At 41.9% G+C, this 19889-nt stretch overlaps 1 protein-coding gene across 2 annotated transcripts; it reads right to left on the reverse strand.

Annotated features, from left to right (window-relative positions):
* Positions 1 to 588: 588 nt before the first annotated feature.
* Positions 589 to 18150, reverse strand: FBXL3 (F-box and leucine rich repeat protein 3). Of its 2 annotated transcripts, none has more exons than XM_075088768.1 (5): positions 17724 to 18150; positions 13708 to 14071; positions 11307 to 11429; positions 7497 to 7668; positions 589 to 2413 (listed from the first exon to the last, which is right to left on the reverse strand). In XM_075088768.1, the coding sequence occupies exons 2-5, from the start codon at positions 14068 to 14070 to the stop codon at positions 1770 to 1772; spliced, it is 1302 nt and encodes a 433-aa protein (XP_074944869.1). In that variant the 5' UTR covers position 14071; positions 17724 to 18150; the 3' UTR covers positions 589 to 1769. The 2 variants fall into 2 exon arrangements, with proteins under 2 accessions (XP_074944869.1, XP_074944878.1); XM_075088777.1 differs by having other exon boundaries at positions 16982 to 17878.
* Positions 18151 to 19889: the final 1739 nt, after the last annotated feature.

Here is a 19889-nt window from a genome sequence, read left to right on the forward strand (position 1 = left end):
AATTTAACAAATTCTAATACAAAACCTGCATATTTAATAAAATACAATTTTAAAATCAAAGCTCTACAGAAACATACTGCTCCCCTATAAGGATGTCCAGTCCGCCGAGCAAAATACAGCTATGAACTTACCTATGCTCATAAGTGTGTTACACTTCAACTATACATTTGGATAAGCATTACTGAAATCAGAAATTAAGAAAATCTGCTTATTACCAGACCCAGCTGTACAGCTCAAACGAGAAGCGGCCACCAGCTGAGCTCAGCTCGACGCGCCGCCAGAGCAGCTCTGCCTTGCTGGCGCCTGGCCACGCCTTCCAAAAACACATTCAGCAGTCGCGTGAACACTTTCGTGTTACCCACCAGTAATGTAAAAAGAGAAAATAACGTAGCTGTTGGCGGTAAGGAATGAAGTCACAAGCCACATCCAGGTCACAGGCAATACATTGCCTACGCCACTTACAGCCTAAAAACTTTAATAAAAACGATTTACCAAATATTCAAAACAAATTTTTGCCTATTGCTCTACTTCACGCAAGTTTACCGCTTTTAGGTTTTTAAATATTACGAAATGATCGAACTAGCCAAGTTAAAGGGTATACAAAATGATCATCTATCAAACATTCACTTTATACATAAACGTTTCTGAAACAGATTTACAGTATACAATTAGTTTATACAGCTTAAGCAGCGGTTACAACGTCATTTCTCTCAAATCGAAAGCAGCCAAAAGGCCTACGCTTCTGTGAAAAGATTCTGGGTTGCCGTTCAAAATTTAACTTTCCTGTCTCACACCGTTCGCATCCACGTCACCGCATTTAACACTGCGGGCTTCGTTTAATAAACTATACGCGATCCCACCTGACCGTATGCTGCAAAACTGGTTCATGTGCAAGAAAAGCTCATTAATTCTGACGTGTTTTTACATACAACGTATCTACATTTTTTCCCCAGAATGCTTCCGCTTCCTGAGCTACACGTAAAATACCTTAAAACAGGTTTAGACACAGATCTGAGACCCCGTAAGCGAACTACAGTAAAATGCTTAGAGGGGAAAAAAAAAAAAAAAAAACCAAAACACAAAAACCACCCCACCGCTTTTGGTAGCTCGCACCACGACATTTGCGCTCTAAATGCATTTTAGGATGGATCTAATGATCTGTCGGATAAGGTGGCAAACCTAATATTTTAATTGTCTAACCTATATGCTTGTGTATGGCTCTTGCATTTTATGACTTTTATATAAAGGAACATACAGAGTTCACAGCCTACTAAATACTCCTTATGATCTTAATCTTCTCATCTCAGTGACTGGATTTAGAAACACTACAGTCTGCAACAAACGCATGCGATTTCGGTGGGGTTCTGTTGGTTTTTTTTAAGATCAAATCTGATCACGTTCAATCCTAGTATCTAAGTCAAAGAAGGACAGCATATTAAAACTGATATTTTGCAGGTACATTACATTATTTTAAATACATTTTTTGTCATTTCCATAAAAGTCTGAGGTCACTGTCAACAAAAAAGAACAAGTCTAACACAGAAAAACACATTTTTGTTTGGATGAAAACGGCTTTTGGAGCTGTGATTTATGTTTTTGAATCTGCATTTCATAAATCATTTTTCAATGGAAAAATTAATTTTCTAATCAAACAATGAAGTAACTTACAGTAAAAACTATAGTATTAAATAAGCTTATACAGTAAATTGCAATAGGCTAAGCTTGGGTTTAAGGTGCTCTTCCATCTGCCCAGAAGTCTTTTAAGGGCTTTACCACGTGGGCATCATGTCCGGGAACCAGACTCTACCGAGATGCTTTGAAACCTCCCAATGAATCTGCTCCAAGCTGTATTTCTGATCGGGAATCAAAACTTCCTCCATAATGGACAGCTGAGAGAGACGACCGCCACACATCTTCACGAACTCAACAAAGGCACTGCAAGAGACTTCACATTCTCCTAGGCCGACGGCTGACAGATACTTGCACCGTTCCGCAATACGGATCAGCTCCTCGTCCAGCGGCCGTAACCCGTTGGCGCACACCACCAGTTCCACTAACCGAGGACACGTCATCCCAACACGGCCAAGCACGTCTTTGCTTACCGACCTCCCGAAGTAAAGGTGAGTGACGGGTATCTCGTAACGAAAGAACGGGTCAAACTCTTCTTCATACAAGAAAAAGTACATGACTAAATTGACTTTAGGAGAATGCTTGATGAAAGCGTCCCAGCTGCTCTTCTGAATCGTGTGGAACTGAGTCTGTCCAGGATTTTCACTGACAACATCAATGCGCAAGTGTTCTAACCTGACGTGTTTTTCAGAAGACAACGCAAGCAGCAGCTCATCGCTCAGCAGGTGGTAGTTCAGTGCCAGCTCACGTAAGCCGTGACACTGGTCAGCCACGCAAAGGATACCTGGGAAAAGAGAACGTTATGGAAGGGGTTACACAGATAAACGCGTGCTCACGACTGAAGAATAAACGTAAGGGCGAGTTTGTTTGTGCCAAGAGGGCGCCGGACAACCAGAATACGAATCTTTTTCACATAAGCATGGCCTTGCAACTTCTTTGTACCCCCATGCCAGGATGCACACACGCTGTGCAACGACACTGCTGTTTTGCTAGGGAAACTCGAAGTTAATGCTCTGTATATACAATATACAATAACTGTATATATAATATAAATATACTTATATAAAAATAATATATATAAATAATTATAAATTTATTATCTATAAAGATAAATAAGTAAAAAATATAATATATTAAAAGTTATATAATAATATAAATATAAAATAACCGTATACATCCCTGTGGGAGTTAATTCTCATGGGGCAAATATATAAATAGCATGCTCCGACTGTTCTGCCCTGTTGTAAGCCCACATACACTCACAGTCATTTTTGTAAAAGGGACTTACTCATAACAGAAGTATTTCCCTGGCCTGCTCTTGGAAAGCAGCTGTCCTGCCCTGCGGCTGACAAAGCGGCCACACATGAAGACTCTCACCCAAGGAGAGCAAATGTAAAATGAATGCCAGATTTTAATTAAATACAGAAGTTGCTACTGTCAGGGGTTGTTCTTTCTAGCAAGATATAAATATTTAAGTTGTAAAAAGCAACCGCAACAAGGGGGAAAACGCTAAAAGTTGGGAGCTGTAATTCCTAGAACAGCAATTTTCAGACTCTCCCTTTAATGAATCAATATAACCTGCTGCTCACTGAAGACAAAGACATTAACAAAAAGACTTCCACTCAGTCTATAAGGTTTCCAGTCATCCTATTTGCAGATACAAGCAATGGTATCAGGACACTAAAAAAAAAAAAAAAAAAGCATACAGTCCTCTCTGCACTTCCTGTGACCCAGAAAACTGCACAAATCTCAGGATACAGTCTTCCCATTAACAGGGGAGATGAGAACATGGCTTCTAATATGCAGCTGAAAAACCCAGGCTCAATACACTAGAGGTCTGAAGCAATGGGAAGAAGTACAGAAAGGGAGCAGGAACAGTTATTTTAAGATGCAGTTTTTAAACTCGAAAGCCTATACGGAGCCTAAAAATGCTTTCTTTTAAAGAATTACTCTAAAAATATTCAATTTCATGAACATACACCCCCCAAAAAGTATATATTTTCAACCTGAGGATCTGCAAGAACACACGTATCAGAAGCTCTTCTAACTATGTCAAATACTGTCACTTCAAGTATAAAAAGTTTGTTAAATAGGAAAAAAAAAAAAAAAGAGCAAGCAGAATCTAGGTAATCAGAATTTTAACCCAACTCCTACTGCAACTATTTCCCATAGAAGCAGCTCAGCTATGTAAACGTACTCATTATTTCATTCGGGGGAGGGGGTGGTATCCAAGATGAAGTGAAAATCTGGGATTTTTTACTTTTTTTTTTTTTTTTATTAAAAGACTGGAGTACAAAATTAGAACAATGAAGTATAACTACAAACTTGTGTGTACCTTCTACACATTCCAGGGCTCATTTTTTGTCCTTACATCGTAACAAACCAAGTTATTCTTACAGCAATACTTCCACGAGGGCTGCTTATGACCCCTCCATTTCAGCAGTCGGGTATGTTGCTTCACACTACCTAGCTCCATTGACACATGAAATATTTTAACCAGAGTTTCAACATTCAGACTCATTCTCTCATTGATATCCTGAAGAAAATGGAATTTTTGGAATTTTCCGCTAAGCCGTAACAATGAACTATGTGAGCCTGGCAAAACAGAAGCTGAGGGTCAGAGATAGGAACTGAGAGATAGAGAAGCACTTTTACAACTATATCCTTGAGGAGAGCTGAGAGACTGATCAAAGCAAACATCCTGTCTCAGAAGGTGCTGACAACAGGGTGATAAAGTGTACAGTCAAGGAGAACAACTAATTGGGATGTTGATAAGAAGTAAAATGAAGTGCCCATTAGGGGAACTATCCTCATTAATATACTAAAAATCAGGCCCATAGGCCAGGAACTGCCCCCGCTCCTCTAGTAAGTCCCTTACTCCCAGAGCATGCATGATAAATTAGAAGTGAGTTGTACCTTTACATTGAAGCAAGAAAGAAATTAACTAATTGTTAGCCGAGGTGTGTGAATATTAGCTGTCACTGACATTTTTAACTGTATAAATGCCTTGTAGTTTCGTGGTGCGGTGTGCTAGCTTTGTGGGTTACTGCCTCGCACCAATCTTTGCACAAAACTGAACAAAATACCTCTGCTCTGTGTGGAGTTTGGGGTTTTGCACACCAGGCGAACGAATCCGCTTTTTGGGAGAACATCATCACTACGCAGTTTCAGAAAACAACTTGCTACAGATTTAGCATCCAAACCAGCTCGTTATCCAGACTGCCATCCTTCAAACAATAATCTTCGTTAATAATAATAATTTGCAATGCAAAAGGGAAGAACTGGGTTCAACTTGCTGCGATTTTGTTATGGGTCTAGAACTGCACATCTGCATCACATACTGGCAGTGAGGTTATATATTCTGCACACAGAGCTGACAAGGAACCCAGTGTAGATCGTTACTGGAGGGCAGGCCTGGAGCCTACCATGCAAGAGGCACAAATGTCCCTAGGCACTGCCCAAACCTTTATGTCTTCGGGAGGTAAAAGGCTCCAATACCATACTGCACAGATCTGCATCAAAACCAGCCCTCTAGTGAAGGGCTGATGCAGATGCGCCCTACATCCTCCCTTCTCTCCCACCCCTCGTTTAAAGAGAAGCACCCTCCTACCCCAAAGCAGAGCAGAAGCAGCCTTTATAGAAAGGCTTTCAGTTCCCTACTACCAGTAGCTAGTATTTCAGGTAATAACTGACAGCGCATCTGTGCAGGTTTAAAGATAACCATTATTTTGTTTTACAAGGCGCTGTTGTGGTTCTAATGCAAGTTAAAGTTCAGACGGAAAAGAGCAAGCAGAAGAAGCCTCAGATACGCTCACAAATATTAGAAATACATCACAGCCTCTGAATTCCCCACCCCAAACCCAAACATGCCCATCTTTGTACATTAACTTAGGGATTACTCAGAGCATCATGTGGAAGCAACTCACAGATCGATACCAATCTGTCTCCTTTATCCCCACTGTAATGGAGTCTCTCTTACACTACTTGCATTACTCTTCTCTGTCCTTCACTAACAAAATGCTTAAGAATGAATCTAGTGCTGACTGTTCCCACCCACAAACTGAAACTTGACGGCACATTATACCATTTTCAGTAATCAGTTTTGCATAACTCATGGCCCTTTTGGTTCAGTTACAGTTTTTCCACGTTTATAGCAGCCTGCTAATTATAGTATTCCCATTAGAAAAAAAAAATCCAGGTAAGTCTCATTTTTGCAGCTTGCCTTCTCTGAAGCCAACTATCCACGTACCAGCTCCTTTCTTTTGTTCCACTTTTTTCTCCATCTCAAGGCACACCCATACCCAAATTAAGCAATCAAACCTTACTGCCATTTGCTGAGCACTCTCTTGTCACTAAGGCATTGGATCCCATTCTATTCGCCTCCACTCAGTGAAGCACAGCGCTAGTTGTGTTCCTTGTTCCTCAAACAGGCATTGCCATTTCATACGCATTGTTCCTTCGATTTAAAACGTCGTAAAAGATACATCAAACAGAATACAACCGTCAAGACAACTTTGTAAACCCACACCCCTCTCCCAAACTATCAAGTGTATGACGTTCCGTAGAACCTTCTAGCAAGGACTAGCCACAAGCAAGCAAACTCCACTAGAGCCGACAGGTTACTCCTGGATCCAAGCCCAAGGAAATTACTCTCTCTGCCTAGCTACAAATTACTGCCAGATCCTCTTCTTCTTGACACATTATGGATCCCATGCTCCCCAGGATTCTCAAATGAAATTTTAAGTCACTCAAACCAATTTAAAAACCCCTTACCTACAATTACAAAGCTTTGAAGGAAGGAATGTTCCAGTTAACATGCTGGTGAACACTTTGCTGGACAGATCTGCTGCAAAACAAACCTGCGTTTTCAAGACTTTATACGAACCCAAACACAAGGTTCTGTTCAAGAGCTACACCTGCAAAAGGTACTAAGTTTGTGTTTTGTTCATTTTCACCACAGCAACATGCCCTCTGCTACAGGACTGGCTCCTCCACGTAGCAGGAGTCCTGCTAGTGAATTTTACATACAAATATACCATATATTTACAGTTGCAATACATTTGCATGAAGAAAGTTGTGGTGACTGCAGTAGTTTCTACTTATCCTCAGAAGGGGAATGTAAGTAAGTTGCCAGCATCCTATTTATAATTCCCCTTGCATTTCTCAGTGGAAAAACTAAGTGTTAAGTTGATGGGCTGTGAATCAATCTTAAACCTGCTGTGCATTGCATAAATCTTCCACAAACATTAATTCTGTGAACTTCTACAATCCGAGTGCTTTCATTCTGATATGAGCTGGCTTTGTTCTTGCTGCAAACACACGAGTGTTGATGAAGTATGTTTGGTAACAGCAGCTCAGCCTCATCTCCCCTTTGTTGATGCTGTCTGCACTTATTCTCCAGCAAAAGACTAAACTGCTTTCTTTGAGAACGACTAAACAAGCATCTTCATAATCCATGACACTGCAACACTCAAAACCCACGCATGATGAACCACAGAACAGGAACTAATGTTCCAAAAAGCTTAATTATACTGGAATACTTAAACAGTCATTGTAGAAGTAGCCCCCACCAAGTCAATACGTACTCTTTTAACTTCCACAGGAGGCTCGTTGTTTGTCCGGGAGAGATGTGCTATTTTGTTATTAGCTCAGTAGTCACTCTGCAAGTGGTGGGATGGATGGATGGACGGACTGACAACCAGCTGAATTAGTGTTTTATTCAGTGACAGTTGCTGTAGATACCACATTCACCCTCACCCCACTATTTTTTTTCAGAGTTTACTGGTTTCAGACAGAATTTAATGCATACATTTAAAAAAAAAACCCCAAAACCAACCAAACCACAACCCCAAAATACAGTAGCTTACCAGCTGGAGAAACATGAGGGCAACTGCTCATTTTCAACAGTTTGAGCGTGTCACTGTTGTTAGCCACTAGCACTTTGAGAGATGGATCGTCTACTGGTGTATCGTCAATCTTAAGTGAAGAGAGGGATTTGGAGTTTACAAACACCACTGTCAGTGCGGAAATGAAGTGAGACTGGGGAAAAAAGAAAAGTTTAAATGAAACAGTAGCATCTGAAATAAAAATCTCAATGGTTTTACACTGTACACAACGTTCCTAGTTTTATTTATTGAAAGCATTTGCTGAAAAGGCATTTTGATATTGCATAATTAAAAATTAATACTAAAATTGACATATTTTTGAGTAGAGGAAGTATAACCATTTTAGTGATCAGTCTATGTATTTGGCAAATCAGAATGTCTAACATTAAACATTAACCATGGACCTGACCCAGGACAATCCACTACACAAACTTACACCTATAGGAAGATCAAGAGCAAAGAGAAAGCCTAGAAGCTTGAATTCTGAGGATCATTTGGAAGTTGCACTCCAAAAGCAGCAGCAGGAACTCCCACGTGGCGAGTTGTGCTGCTTTGGTGGGATGCAAACACAGTCAAGGGTGGCAACCCTGTACTGTTAAGATGTGTCCAAAGCCAAACAGTACCGCTGCCCGCCTACTTTCCCCACAGAGCACTTAGGGTTTGAATGGATTTATCTTGCAAAGCTAATGGGAGTGGTCCAAACCCAGCCAAGGGGCAGGTGATTAATTAGTTACCAGTTAAGCAGCATAGATAACGTAGGTGCGGTGCTCAAGGTTGCCCCTCAGTGTTTTTATGTAACCGCTGAAACCTACCATTAAAGACAGAGCCCAGGACACCTTAACTTGAGAAACACAGTCGGAGGAGCAGACACAGCAGTGCATGTAGAAATCATTGGTGGTATGAAAGAAGCGAATGATTACCTTACCTTCAGGACTTCTTATAAGATTGACTCAATAGAAGACATTAAAAAAGTACTTCCTCCATGCACTGCATTAAATGTCCCATCAAATTACCTGCTACTTTGATTTCACCGTCAGCCACATGCACACATAGAATACAGTTATACAAGAGAAGGCCTGGCAACAGTATTGGCTCATTCTTATGTTACATGCTCATAGTTTTTGCTAAAACTCACACACAATTAGATTTAGAGCAGAATTAATATTTTCCCGCTAACATAAACTGCCAAAGTCAGTTTATGCAAATGGAAACAGAAAGTTCACATCAGAAGCATGAGGCATTTTTGCTTTAGGGACCTCTCCCAACTACACTGACAAGACGCTGATTATATACGTGATATACTGAAGAAGAGGTCCTTTAATAGTATTTCCACTCTGCATTCTGGAAGTGTTAGTATTGTGGGTTTATTCTCTTTATTTAGAATATAATTTCCTTCACTAAGGCGGCTGTTAAATAGAAAGGCAAAGAAAGCAAACCATGTTTACAAAAAACATGTAACTTGAAACTGTAGTTTAAAGAGCTAATGGAAGACAAGCAAATCCCAAAATGTAAAAGCTGGTGATTTAGTATCTTTTCAGTATTGCCACATAAGTAGCTGACAGTATGATTCTTTGAAAGAGTCGTATAGAATGTGCTTAACAAAGAGGCTAGGCAACACGATGCTAAATGTGATTTACAAATATTTGCCAGCTGTCATGTTACTTGAAGTCAGAAGAGTGCCAGTGAAGATAATGCAAAGTAGTTCGGACTTCCTATACAGTCCAATTAAAAAAAAACAACAACAAAACCAAAACCAACAAAAACCAACCGAAAACCAAAACCAAACCGAACCATAAATTGTGCAGCATTAACCATTTTCAGATCCACTTGTCTTTTCCTGCTTGTCAGCCAACGGGCCTGTTACTTACTGCTTCCCACAAGAATTTTTTCACTGTCCGATTAAATTCTTTAGCTTTATTAGTGGTCTCAGAAAATTTAAAAATCATTGCTCATACCATATGCCAGTTACAATATTACTGGAATGGTAAACGTGAAAAGGCAAATTATGCCTAGAGTTGATTTTGGCTCATTTTGAATATACTTTAAGGGCCACATGTGAACCTGTTAAGAACAAAAAAAGGACGCCTGTATTTTAGAAGCCTTGAAGCTGAGTAAGACCATGGCATGAATGACTACAAATAATTATTCAGGAAGCTAAATAGGAGCATAACATACCCCTCCAGCGAAAGTTAAGCAACAGAGCTAGAACAGCATTCAGGTTAAGGAATAGAACAATACGCAAGAGCTGAAAGGACAAAGTATTGCTAACACACTGAAACTGTGTATTTTTTTCACTATGTTCAGGTTTTCTTATAGTCACATCTCAAAGCACATTGAAAAAGGAAAGAAAAATCATACAAAAACTAATTAAAGATCTGAAAAGCCTCTTTGAAAATTAAGGTTTAAAAATACACATTCAAGAGAACTACATGACGCAGCTGTGATCACTGCCAAGGATAATAATTGATAATCCTTCTGTAGCTAACCTTGCTTAAACCCTATAGCCTACTTCCTTTCCTGAGGCTGTCCCTAGTTCTTCCTTGCCCTTGTTGTCGTCATCGGCAATGACATCACTGAGACCCAGCTAATAGACTAGTTGTATCTGGCCCTTCACACACACGGCGACAGGATTCAATGAGGCTGTGAGACAGCCGAGAGGTCCCTGCCATAGACAAGCAGCCCAGGTTACCCCAACCGCTCTCCTGCTCCTCAGCGGTAGTACTTTTCTACCTCTCTAGCAGGAATTCTTGTTTAGAAGCACGTAAGAAATTTGTTGTCATCTAGATTAGATGCCTTCTAACAAAGTCTGATTTTTAGTAAACATGCAAGGTAAAAAACTGACAGAAAATTTCAGAAATACAATGCACTTTGCAAGAATCTGACACCTCACGACATGACGTGAAATACTGAAAATCATGATCACATCACTTTCTAAGGAGACCTCAAAGATATTATCATCCCTACAGCAAGTCCACATGGATAAAACTCTACCTCTCATTCGATTACAATCATCTCCTAAACATCTCTACTGCTTGAGCAAGTCCAGTGGAGAGCTACCAAGATGATCAGGGGACTGGAGCATCTCCCTTATGAGGAAAGGCTGAGAGACTTGGGTTTGTTTAGCCTGGAGAAAACTGAGGGGGGATTTCATCAATACCTATAAATATCTAAAGGGGGGGTGTCAGGATGATGGGACCGGACTCTTTTCAGTGGTGCCCAATGACAGGACAAGGGGCAATGGGCACAAGTCGGAACACAGGAAGTTCCACCTGAATATGAGGAAAAACTTCTTCACTGCGAGGGTGTCAGAGCAGTGGCACAGGCTGCCCAGGGAGGTTGTGATGTCTCCTTCCCTGGAGACATTCAAACCCACCTGGATGTGGTCCTGTGCCCCCTGCTCTAGGTGTGCCTGCTCAAGCAGGGGGGTTGGACAAGATGATCTCCAGAGGTCCCTTCCAACCCCTACCAGTCTGTGATTCTGTGATCCCCAATGGTACAATCACACCAACATGAATTATCTAGCCTCCTGACTTGCATCATGCTTATGCTGAGGTCAACAGACAGGAGGACTTGGAAGACATAAGGTCAGGACTAAGTTCTCTCATGATGCAGAGAATAAGTGAAACTTTATTTACCCATCTTATCACAACAACTCAGTTCCTCCCTTTAATGAAGTCCAGTGATAAAGTTTTCTTTACCAAAGATTCATATTCTTACAATAAAACTTTTCATAAGGTTATAGAAATACTGTATGAACTACTTTGCTATAGAAAAATATATAGATTAAGATACCTTTGGTAAATCCATGAAGCTTGGCCGGGCAGTTGAAATTAGCCCAAGTGTTTTCAGAGAGCAATTCACAAGCTGTGATAAAATATCACAAGCTGCTTCTGCAGATTCCTTGCTACTGTCCACCTTAAAAACAAAACAGATTTATTGTTTGGAAAACAGTAAATACACTCTTTACCAAAAAGCAGAGTAGAGTATATGTACTTGAATGTTTTTTCACTTTACCTTCTGAAATGTGATGTCAAAAAAACTCACAAAACACTTCACTGGGAATACATCTATGTCATTCTTCCCCCCCCAATCCAAGATAATCTGCTGTAAAATTACTGCTCTCCTAACATTGTGGCAATATTTAGCATGGGGAGGGGTCAGCTAAACAGTTTGTTCCAAAATATTCAATCCATATCAAATAATAAGCAAGTGGAGGTTCGTTTGGGTCCAGAGCCTACCCCGCTTCCTCTTTACATTCTTCCTTATCAAAATGTAGGAATTCTATACATCCTTTACTGTGTGAAAAAACTGCTTCCTTTTACAGTGACTCAGCTCATAACATCGGGCTGCTGGAGAGTTAAGTGCATTACCATTTAAGCCTATATGACTTGGCCTTTATCATTAATACCAATACAGATATGCAACTGATACTCCTTGTTACACAAGTGGATCACTTAACGTGCCTCCAGTGGATTTCCCCCAACACTCAGATGTGCTTTCCAAATAACCTCTTATATACAGTAGTCGTGACTGCTTTGCAAATCTACGGAACAGTAAAAAGCTTGATCACAAGGATCAATTTTAAGTCTACCATAAGCCATGCTACCTTGCCAGCAACTGATCTAAGTCCAATGAACATCCACTTTCTGCTCACACAAGCTGAAACCCCCTGATTTTCAACAATCCAATCATTCTTTGCCTACAAAAAACCAAAAACAAAATCCAAGCTTTCAGCCTTCACAGAGTAACAGTCAATGTTGCATCCACTTCCTTGTGATTATCCTGTGATCTACTGGTCATTCTGCAACACTGAAGGACAACTGAAGGGACATGTTCAGGAAACGATGTGGGTATCACCCTACCAGCGAAGGGCATCTGAAATCCTTCAAAAACACTAGGTGCGAAGCAACATAGACAGGAGGTAGGCACTGGAAGGTCATTCCAATACTGCTATAAATTTTCTTTACTTGGACACTGATAAAAACCCCACAAACCTTGTGATAACCACTTGTATTTGGCATTGCATCAAGCGGTAGCAATACATGTGATCAGGCAGAGGTGCCCCAGCTGATGATTCCCACGTTAGAACTGCCAGATCTCAGAAACAAACTAGTACGTCCACCTTGCTGCAGAAGTAATTTCCCTTCCAAATTTGTCACGTAGCCGATGCATACACAGCCATTTCACAGCACCAAAACTCAGTGATACGTAGGCCGACATTAAAGGCTTTCACCTGCTGAAAATAATTCCATGATGTTCACGAAGCCAGTTCTCACTAAATGGTATTTCTGAGCCAAGCACGCTCAGTAGACACACTATCCTGTGCAAATCCCATGCACTTTTTTTTCAGTTAACTGAAATGCAGCTGTGCTGAGTAGATGCCATCGTAGACAATCCCATACAATTTAGTACTAAAACTCCCAGTTGCCTTCTAGTACTACTGAAGGCACTCTCCGTGCATTAGATGTTTTCTAACCATGAATATTAGATCCAACTGCCTACAGGATGTGAAATGGGCAACTGCTCAGATCATGCATCCTGATCAAACTTAATTCTGAGGCGGATACCCACACATACACTAGTATCAGAACTGAAGTACTTGTGCCCACTCATTGAGGCAGAATTTGAGGCAGCTAAGATGCTACAAGAAAAAAAAACCACATCAAACAAAAAAACCCAGCCCAGCTAATGGAATTAAGGCAATGAAAAGCTATGTTCCGGACTGTTATTCCAAGTTTTGGTCCTGAAAATATATCCAAATGGAACAAATGAATTGGGAGGTAGCCTCCATGTCTATATGCCCAACTAGTGAGCCCACTTCTTCAGCACACTAGGCCTGAAGACAAGGCCGACCACACAGAGCTGCCATGTTTCTTTTTAAATAACAGACAATCCTAATCACAAAATAACATCATAAGCCTTTCCTAACATTCGGTGATGTCCTTTAATATGCGGCATGTTAAAGTGTTCTGATCACAGTTGTCAACTACCACTTACTATCAGTATTTTAATTACTGACACACATTAATTCATACTTCTCATGCTTTGATATTCATATAGGTGAACCATCAAAACTGTCTCAAAAGTATCAGCGGTATTTCCTTAGAATATTCTGAATGAAATGACAAGAAGTTTAACAGATGCTTTTCTTTTTATAAAATTACTTTTTAAAAAAGCCTATAAAATACCCTACCTTGAAGCTTACATACTGCAGGTGGTTGGCATGCCTCTTTATTATTTGCTTGATGAGTTCAGGATGCGTAGCCCTCAAGTAAGATGTAGCTGGTTGATTCAGTTCAAACTCGAAACACCTCCAGAGATCAGGCATGTGAAACACTTGGTTCCAGCTGCGGCAGACCTGTGATGCATGAGCACGATCCAGAAGAGGCAAGTACTGAAACACCTGCAGGATAATGTCTTGAAGCAGGTTCGCCCAGTCAGGACTCTGTACAACTACAGCTTTCTCATCTACAACTTTGTGTCTCTTGGATTCTTTCTCAGATGTCTCTTCCGATGAGCTGCTGTTGGCCTCATTAGTTTTCCTTCCTCGTTTCATTCTATAAAAACAGTAATAATAATAATTAAAAATCTATGTTTTGTAAACATAACAGAGCTGAAAAGAACAGTATTAATAGAAAACTGTGGAGGTGATAAAGCATGTTTTTTGTCACTGTACTTTTGCATTCCCCCCCGCCCAACATGAAGGAAACAAATCCCAAGTAACAATGAGCTTGAAGTGGTAGTCTAAAAATAACATTGCCATCTAAACAGATAACTTTAATATTACCTCTTTAATCATTAACAGTGCCAATCCATTTATAACAGTCAATCTCCTTTCACTGTTTCACTTTAGTGTTTGGGAACACTTTGAACCTAATTTGTTTTACTGTTTTGTTGCTTATCACTCTACTTTCCTATTAATGGAAAGATATTCTTCTGAACAATTTTATGAACACTGACATTTGTATTGCTGCCCCAGTCCTGTTTACCAGAAACAACATTTGAAGCTGTGGAAGGCAAAAGGCAGCCAAGAAAGTAAATAATGAGTGCAAATAATGCTTGCAAGGCATTGCATCTTGCAGGTGTTGTATCTGGCCAACTCATTTTTCCTCCCAGGAAGAAGCTTTATTTTCTCTTTATTTATTCGAAAAAGGTTACTTCAATATGCATCTATTTTAAATCAGTATCGTTAAAAACACAGTTCATCCAGAACACTGGTGTGCTTTCGTTTTTCCAACTCACTAGTAAATAAGGATTATGAAAGATTTCCAACAGCAGTCTGGAAGTTTCAACTCACAAGAAGAGTGTACAGAAGAGTCAGCAAACTTTCTTCAAAATCATATTAAATTCAGCAAGTCTGAGGCAAAAGGCTATCTCACTGCAAGCAGCATACACTTCTTCCATGGTGGACTCACTCACACAAGTTCTATCTTGTATTATTAAAAAGGGAAAAATCCATCACTGCTACATACAACTAAAATAAATCTAGCACTGGGTTTTGATCAAAGCGTGTTCTTTCATACATGCCAGCTTACAACTGGATGTAGCATCCAATCATTTATTTTTAAAAGCCTGAACGCAATGAACACCACGTCCTAAAGGACTATGAATGAGACCTCACACTAAACTACAATGCACTCAACCATAGTCTCTAAAAAGCAAAGAGAATCTGGGGGTGGGGTGGGCTTGATATGCATAAATATCCCCCAGCTCCAGAGATTTCTGTAAGATAAACATGGACTCTGTACACAGTGAAATTATTCTGGTTTAACATTCAAGTACAATTACACATCTAAGATTATCATATGCCCCGTTCATTTGGGGTCTGGACAGTGAACTTTCCCTGCCACGCACTGCAACTAGGTTATAACAAGCAACTACCATCCACAAGCTATTCAACTTGCCAAATCTGGGATAGTGTGTTTGATGTCATTGTCTTTCCAAAGCCATCTCTTCTTAATCTGTAGAAAATGACACAAGGAACTGATAGACTTGGCTCTCCGAGTCTTCTTTTACAGACATCCTGCCTCGTCTATCACTAATAAGGTAATTTACATGCATAAATTTTCTAATTAGGTAGGCTACTACCTAACTTATCACTGCATTAAGGGGGTCAAGTTCTGGATTTTCTCCCTTACCACATCAGAGGGACTATTGTGCACACACAGTAGAGCTGATTCACATATACAGCACATTTAATACAATTGATCTTTTCAAAGACATGAGCACCAGATCTGGCACTTTTTTTTTTTTTTTTTTTTTTTGAAAGACCAGGAGTCAGCTGCCACTAACAAAACTGCAAAACTGTTTGAATTTTTCAGCTGGGAAAATAGCCTCCAAGATGCGGCTGTTAAAAGCAGACCAGGTCATGAACAGCCAGCTTAGAAGTTGCACCTCTGAACTAACTCTGATGGGTCCTAAGTGGTTAATATACTCTGGTTACAGATCAAAGCCCACACCTGAAGTCATGGGGCACTATCCCAAGTTTTTATTGACAGCCAAGGAAGAAAAGAGACAATACCGCCATCACCAGAGCTCTACTGACGATGAATTTCAGGTTACAGTATTTCAAGAAAAGAATATGCTATGTGTTCTAAGTGCCGTGGCTTGAAAAGGAGGAGATCGGAAAAGACATTTCCAGACAACTTTTTTGTTACTGACACCTCAGATACTCCCTCTTTTCAATGACAGAGCAATCAGTAGGTTTTCAAAAATACTTCCGTGTGGAACTAAGACTAAAAAATATGATTATAAGAATTAGATCACTGTTTTGTCATCTAATTTCTAATTGATTTGTTAATCTAATTTTTGTCATCTTGTTTCAGAATATCAAGTATTGGAACAGCTTTTTAAAAATGTAACTGGTTTCAACCTCTTAACAGGCCCAACAGTAAAACAAATGCAAAACAGAAAGCATGCAGATTTGCCTACGGAAGTTTGCAGAGTCATCTGAAGATTATTTATAAAAAAAAGTAAGACCACTTAAGAGAAGAAACCCTTCTGCAAATTTAATATAGGAACAGGCAAATGCATTTAGGCAGTTCATTCACTTTCTTTTATATACCTGACAGTCTAAAGAGGTAACCATTTTAAATCCAAGGCTAACAGAAATAACTTTTGTACGAGCAAGACACCGATGCAAATTTCCATGCTAGCACATTACTGCATAGGTACAACCTATTTTTCAAACAACGATTGCTTATCGCTTCTTACAACACTTGAAGCGTCAGTCTTGCTTTTAACCCTCGCTGGCATACTCAGGACACAGTTATCGCTGGTCAGTTTTTCTTCCAAATTAATGCTATAATCAATTTTGCTTTAAAATCTGAGGTCTTGAAAGAAAGGCGAAAAAACAAAACAGAAAAGGCAAGCAAACCCCGCCCCCCCAAATAAAACACAACAACAAAACAAAGACAAGACCAAAAAAAACCCAACCAAAACAAAAAAAAATCCTAAACCAACTCTACCAGGACAGAGAGATGTGTGAAATCAGGATGTCTGACTCCTGAAGGTTTTCCAAGTAAATTTCTCGACCTCTTACACCAGCTCGTTTCTGAACTCCGCGCCTGTGCGCAACCCACGCAGCCGCGTTCAACCACCACCACCACACGGTTCGGCTGGCGAGGAGGAGGAGGAGCAAAGCACACGCTTAACGTTGTTTTTATTGCCGACTGAGGTGCAGACAGAAGACGATGGCCGTTAACGATAAAACCCAAACAAGTTGTGCGCGGCTGTTTACACGCCGCTCACTGCGCCTGCCCACGGGTGGGCCTCGCCGCGCTGCTTCCACCTCAGGCAGGGCTGTTCTAGAAGCAAAAGGAGGGGTGCGTGCGCCAACGGGGGGAACGCTCTGAAAAAAGAAAAGGGGCGACCCAGACACAAACCTAACCCCTAATCGCCGCGAACTATCAGCTCTGCTGAAAACAATGCAAGATTGGCAATTTATTAGTTGTTACGAGAAGGCTGCGAGGGCCGCGATACTCTGTGAATACGGAGGGTAGGTTTTAGGCCCCTCTCCTCTGGGAGAAGCTTCACCTCAGGGCCGGCTCCTTCCGCCCCAGCGGCCCCGGGCGCGGCGCGGCGGGGCTCGAACCGACGGGGACAGACTGCCCCAAGCCCTGCCGCCCCGCTACTCGGGCCCCCTTCAGCCGGGGTCCAGAGGAGGGCCCTGCTGCGCCCCCGCCGCCCACCCCCTTCCAGTCCCTTCACCTGGCGGCTCCCCGCTGCGCTCCGCATTAACCGGGACTCGGGCCGCGCTGGCGCCTCCGCTCCGGCCACATCAGCTCCCTCCACCGAAGCCGACCCTAGCGCCTCCTTGGCCCAGCCCGATCCGTCCCGCCTCGCCGCTTCCCTCCTTCCCTCTCTGTTTACTTCCCAGCGGCGGAAGCCACGCAACCCAGCCAAAATGGCGGCGGGCGGGATGCGAGGCGGTGCGTCCCCTCCCCTCCGTGTCCACACCCCCGCGAAGGGGGGAGGTGGCGGGGCGAAAACTACCCATCGTAGTGGCAGCCCTCCAGGCGATATGGCAGGGCGGTGGTGCCGCTGGGGACCGTCCCGTCCCGTCCCGCTGACCGTAGCGGCTGGTGGGGGACAGCCGTCCCGGCCGCCCGCCCCCTTCCCGCCTCCCCGGCCGCCTGAGCGGGCAGGCCGGTGGCTTCGCCTGGCGTCCCTGGAGGCGTCTCGGCCGGCTGCTCGGCGGCCAGGAGAGGGAGCAGGGCGGGCTAGGGAAGAAAATAGCGGGGCTAATGTTTGGCAGAGGCGCTGGATCTTCATCGCTAATAGATCCAGTCATCTCAGAAATGTGGGAGCGCCATGTCAGGCCTGCCTTGGGAATAAATCTCATGGAGAAAGCAAACGATGCTTCGCGGGCCCAGCAGGCGCTGGGGATGGGATGCTTGCGATATTGCCGGGCAAAGGAGACAAAAAAGCGACGCCTGACAATCCCCTTCGGTTGCGAATTCCCTGTTACAACATGATCCCTGCCAACGTGGGGCATCACCTACAGCTCGTTTTCCAGTTCTGTGCGTGACTGAACTTCTTAAAGTTGCTGTGATTCCCAGAACTTAATTATTTATTGCAGTCTATAATAAATTGCTGCTTGAATTTTTAATTTCAGGCTAGTGGGTTATGATACCAATTCCCATCGTTAAGTTTCTTGGAAACAGCTGGGTGTGATCCAATGCTCTCCCCAGTCTTGAAACAGCTTCGAAACAGGGTAACAGTTCTTCAGTGATCTCTCAGATGTTACCGTCCAGGAGTTCTTTGAGGGGCACTTCATATAAAAAAATTTTCAGCAGTATTTTCTTGCATACTTAAGGTCTCTTGAAAAAGAAACCTTTTTTTTTTTTCTTTCTTTCATTTTTAAGTCTAATTCCTTGAAATTATTAGTGGGGAAAAATTACTTGCATAGAACCAGGAATGTTTTCCAGTGAGAAAAGTTCATTTTAATTTTGAATTCCTATGCGAGAATATTCTGTTTTTCCTCAATTCAAAATGTCTTGAGACATTTACCGCAGCTCACCATTATTGTTCTATATGTATTTATAAATCTACATCCAGCCTTCAGCTTTTTGGGAAATGCAACAAAAATCTGGAGGTAAGAGATGGGTTATCACCTCACCTTGGGCAGATTAATGAGCATCTCAAAAATGCTTGTAAAAGCATGTAACAGTGTCCTGGTTTCAGCTGTGATACAGTTAAATTTCTTCGTAGTAGCTAGTATGGGGCTATGTTTTGTATTTGTGCTGGAAACAGTGGTGATAATTTGGAAATGTTTTAGTTGTTGCTAAGTAGCACTTACACTGGTCAAGGACTTTTTCAGCTCCCCGTGCTCTGCCGGGTGCGCAAGAAGCTGGGAGGGGGCACAGCCGGGACAGCTGACCCCAACTGACCAATGGGATATTCCACACCATATGGCGTCATGCTCAGTATATACAGCTGGGGAAGAAGAAGGAAGGGGGAGACATTCAGAGTGATGGTGTTTGTCTTCCCAAGTAGCCGTTACACGTGATGTAGCCCTGCTTCCCTGGAGATGGCTGAACACCTGCCTGCCCATGGGAAGGAGTGAATGAATTCCTTGTTTTGCTTTGCTTCCACGCGCAGCTTTTGCTTTACCTGTTAAACTGTCTTTATCTCAACCCATGAGTTGCCTCACTTTTACTCTTCCGATTCTCTCCCGTCCCACCGGGGGGAGTGAGCGAGCGGCTGTGCAGTGCTTGGTTGCTGACTGGGGCTAAACCGTGACAAACAGCAACTATGTGACTGTGTACCTTGTTCAGTTATATGGAACGGCTACACAAACCTCGGTAGATAATGAGGTGTATTTACGGCTGAAGCCAATACTGTCAAGAAAATGTAAATGTTTTACTGTCCCAC

The sequence above is a fragment of the Phalacrocorax aristotelis genome, chromosome 1, assembly GCF_949628215.1.
Source record: "Phalacrocorax aristotelis chromosome 1, bGulAri2.1, whole genome shotgun sequence".
NCBI lineage: Eukaryota > Metazoa > Chordata > Aves > Suliformes > Phalacrocoracidae > Phalacrocorax > Phalacrocorax aristotelis.

What these genes read in the sequence shown, in the direction of transcription:
- FBXL3 (XM_075088768.1), bottom strand. Translation starts at nt 14,070, where the DNA reads ATGAAACGAGGAAGGAAAACTAATGAGGCCAACAGCAGCTCATCGGAA. An exon ending in TGCAGTATGTAAGCTTCAAG is followed by an intron (nt 11,430 to 13,707) that starts GTAGGGTATTTT and finishes TTTGTTTTTAAG; the next exon opens with GTGGACAGTAGCAAGGAATC. An exon ending in CCCTCATGTTTCTCCAGCTG is followed by an intron (nt 2,414 to 7,496) that starts GTAAGCTACTGT and finishes CTCTTTTCCCAG; the next exon opens with GTATCCTTTGCGTGGCTGAC.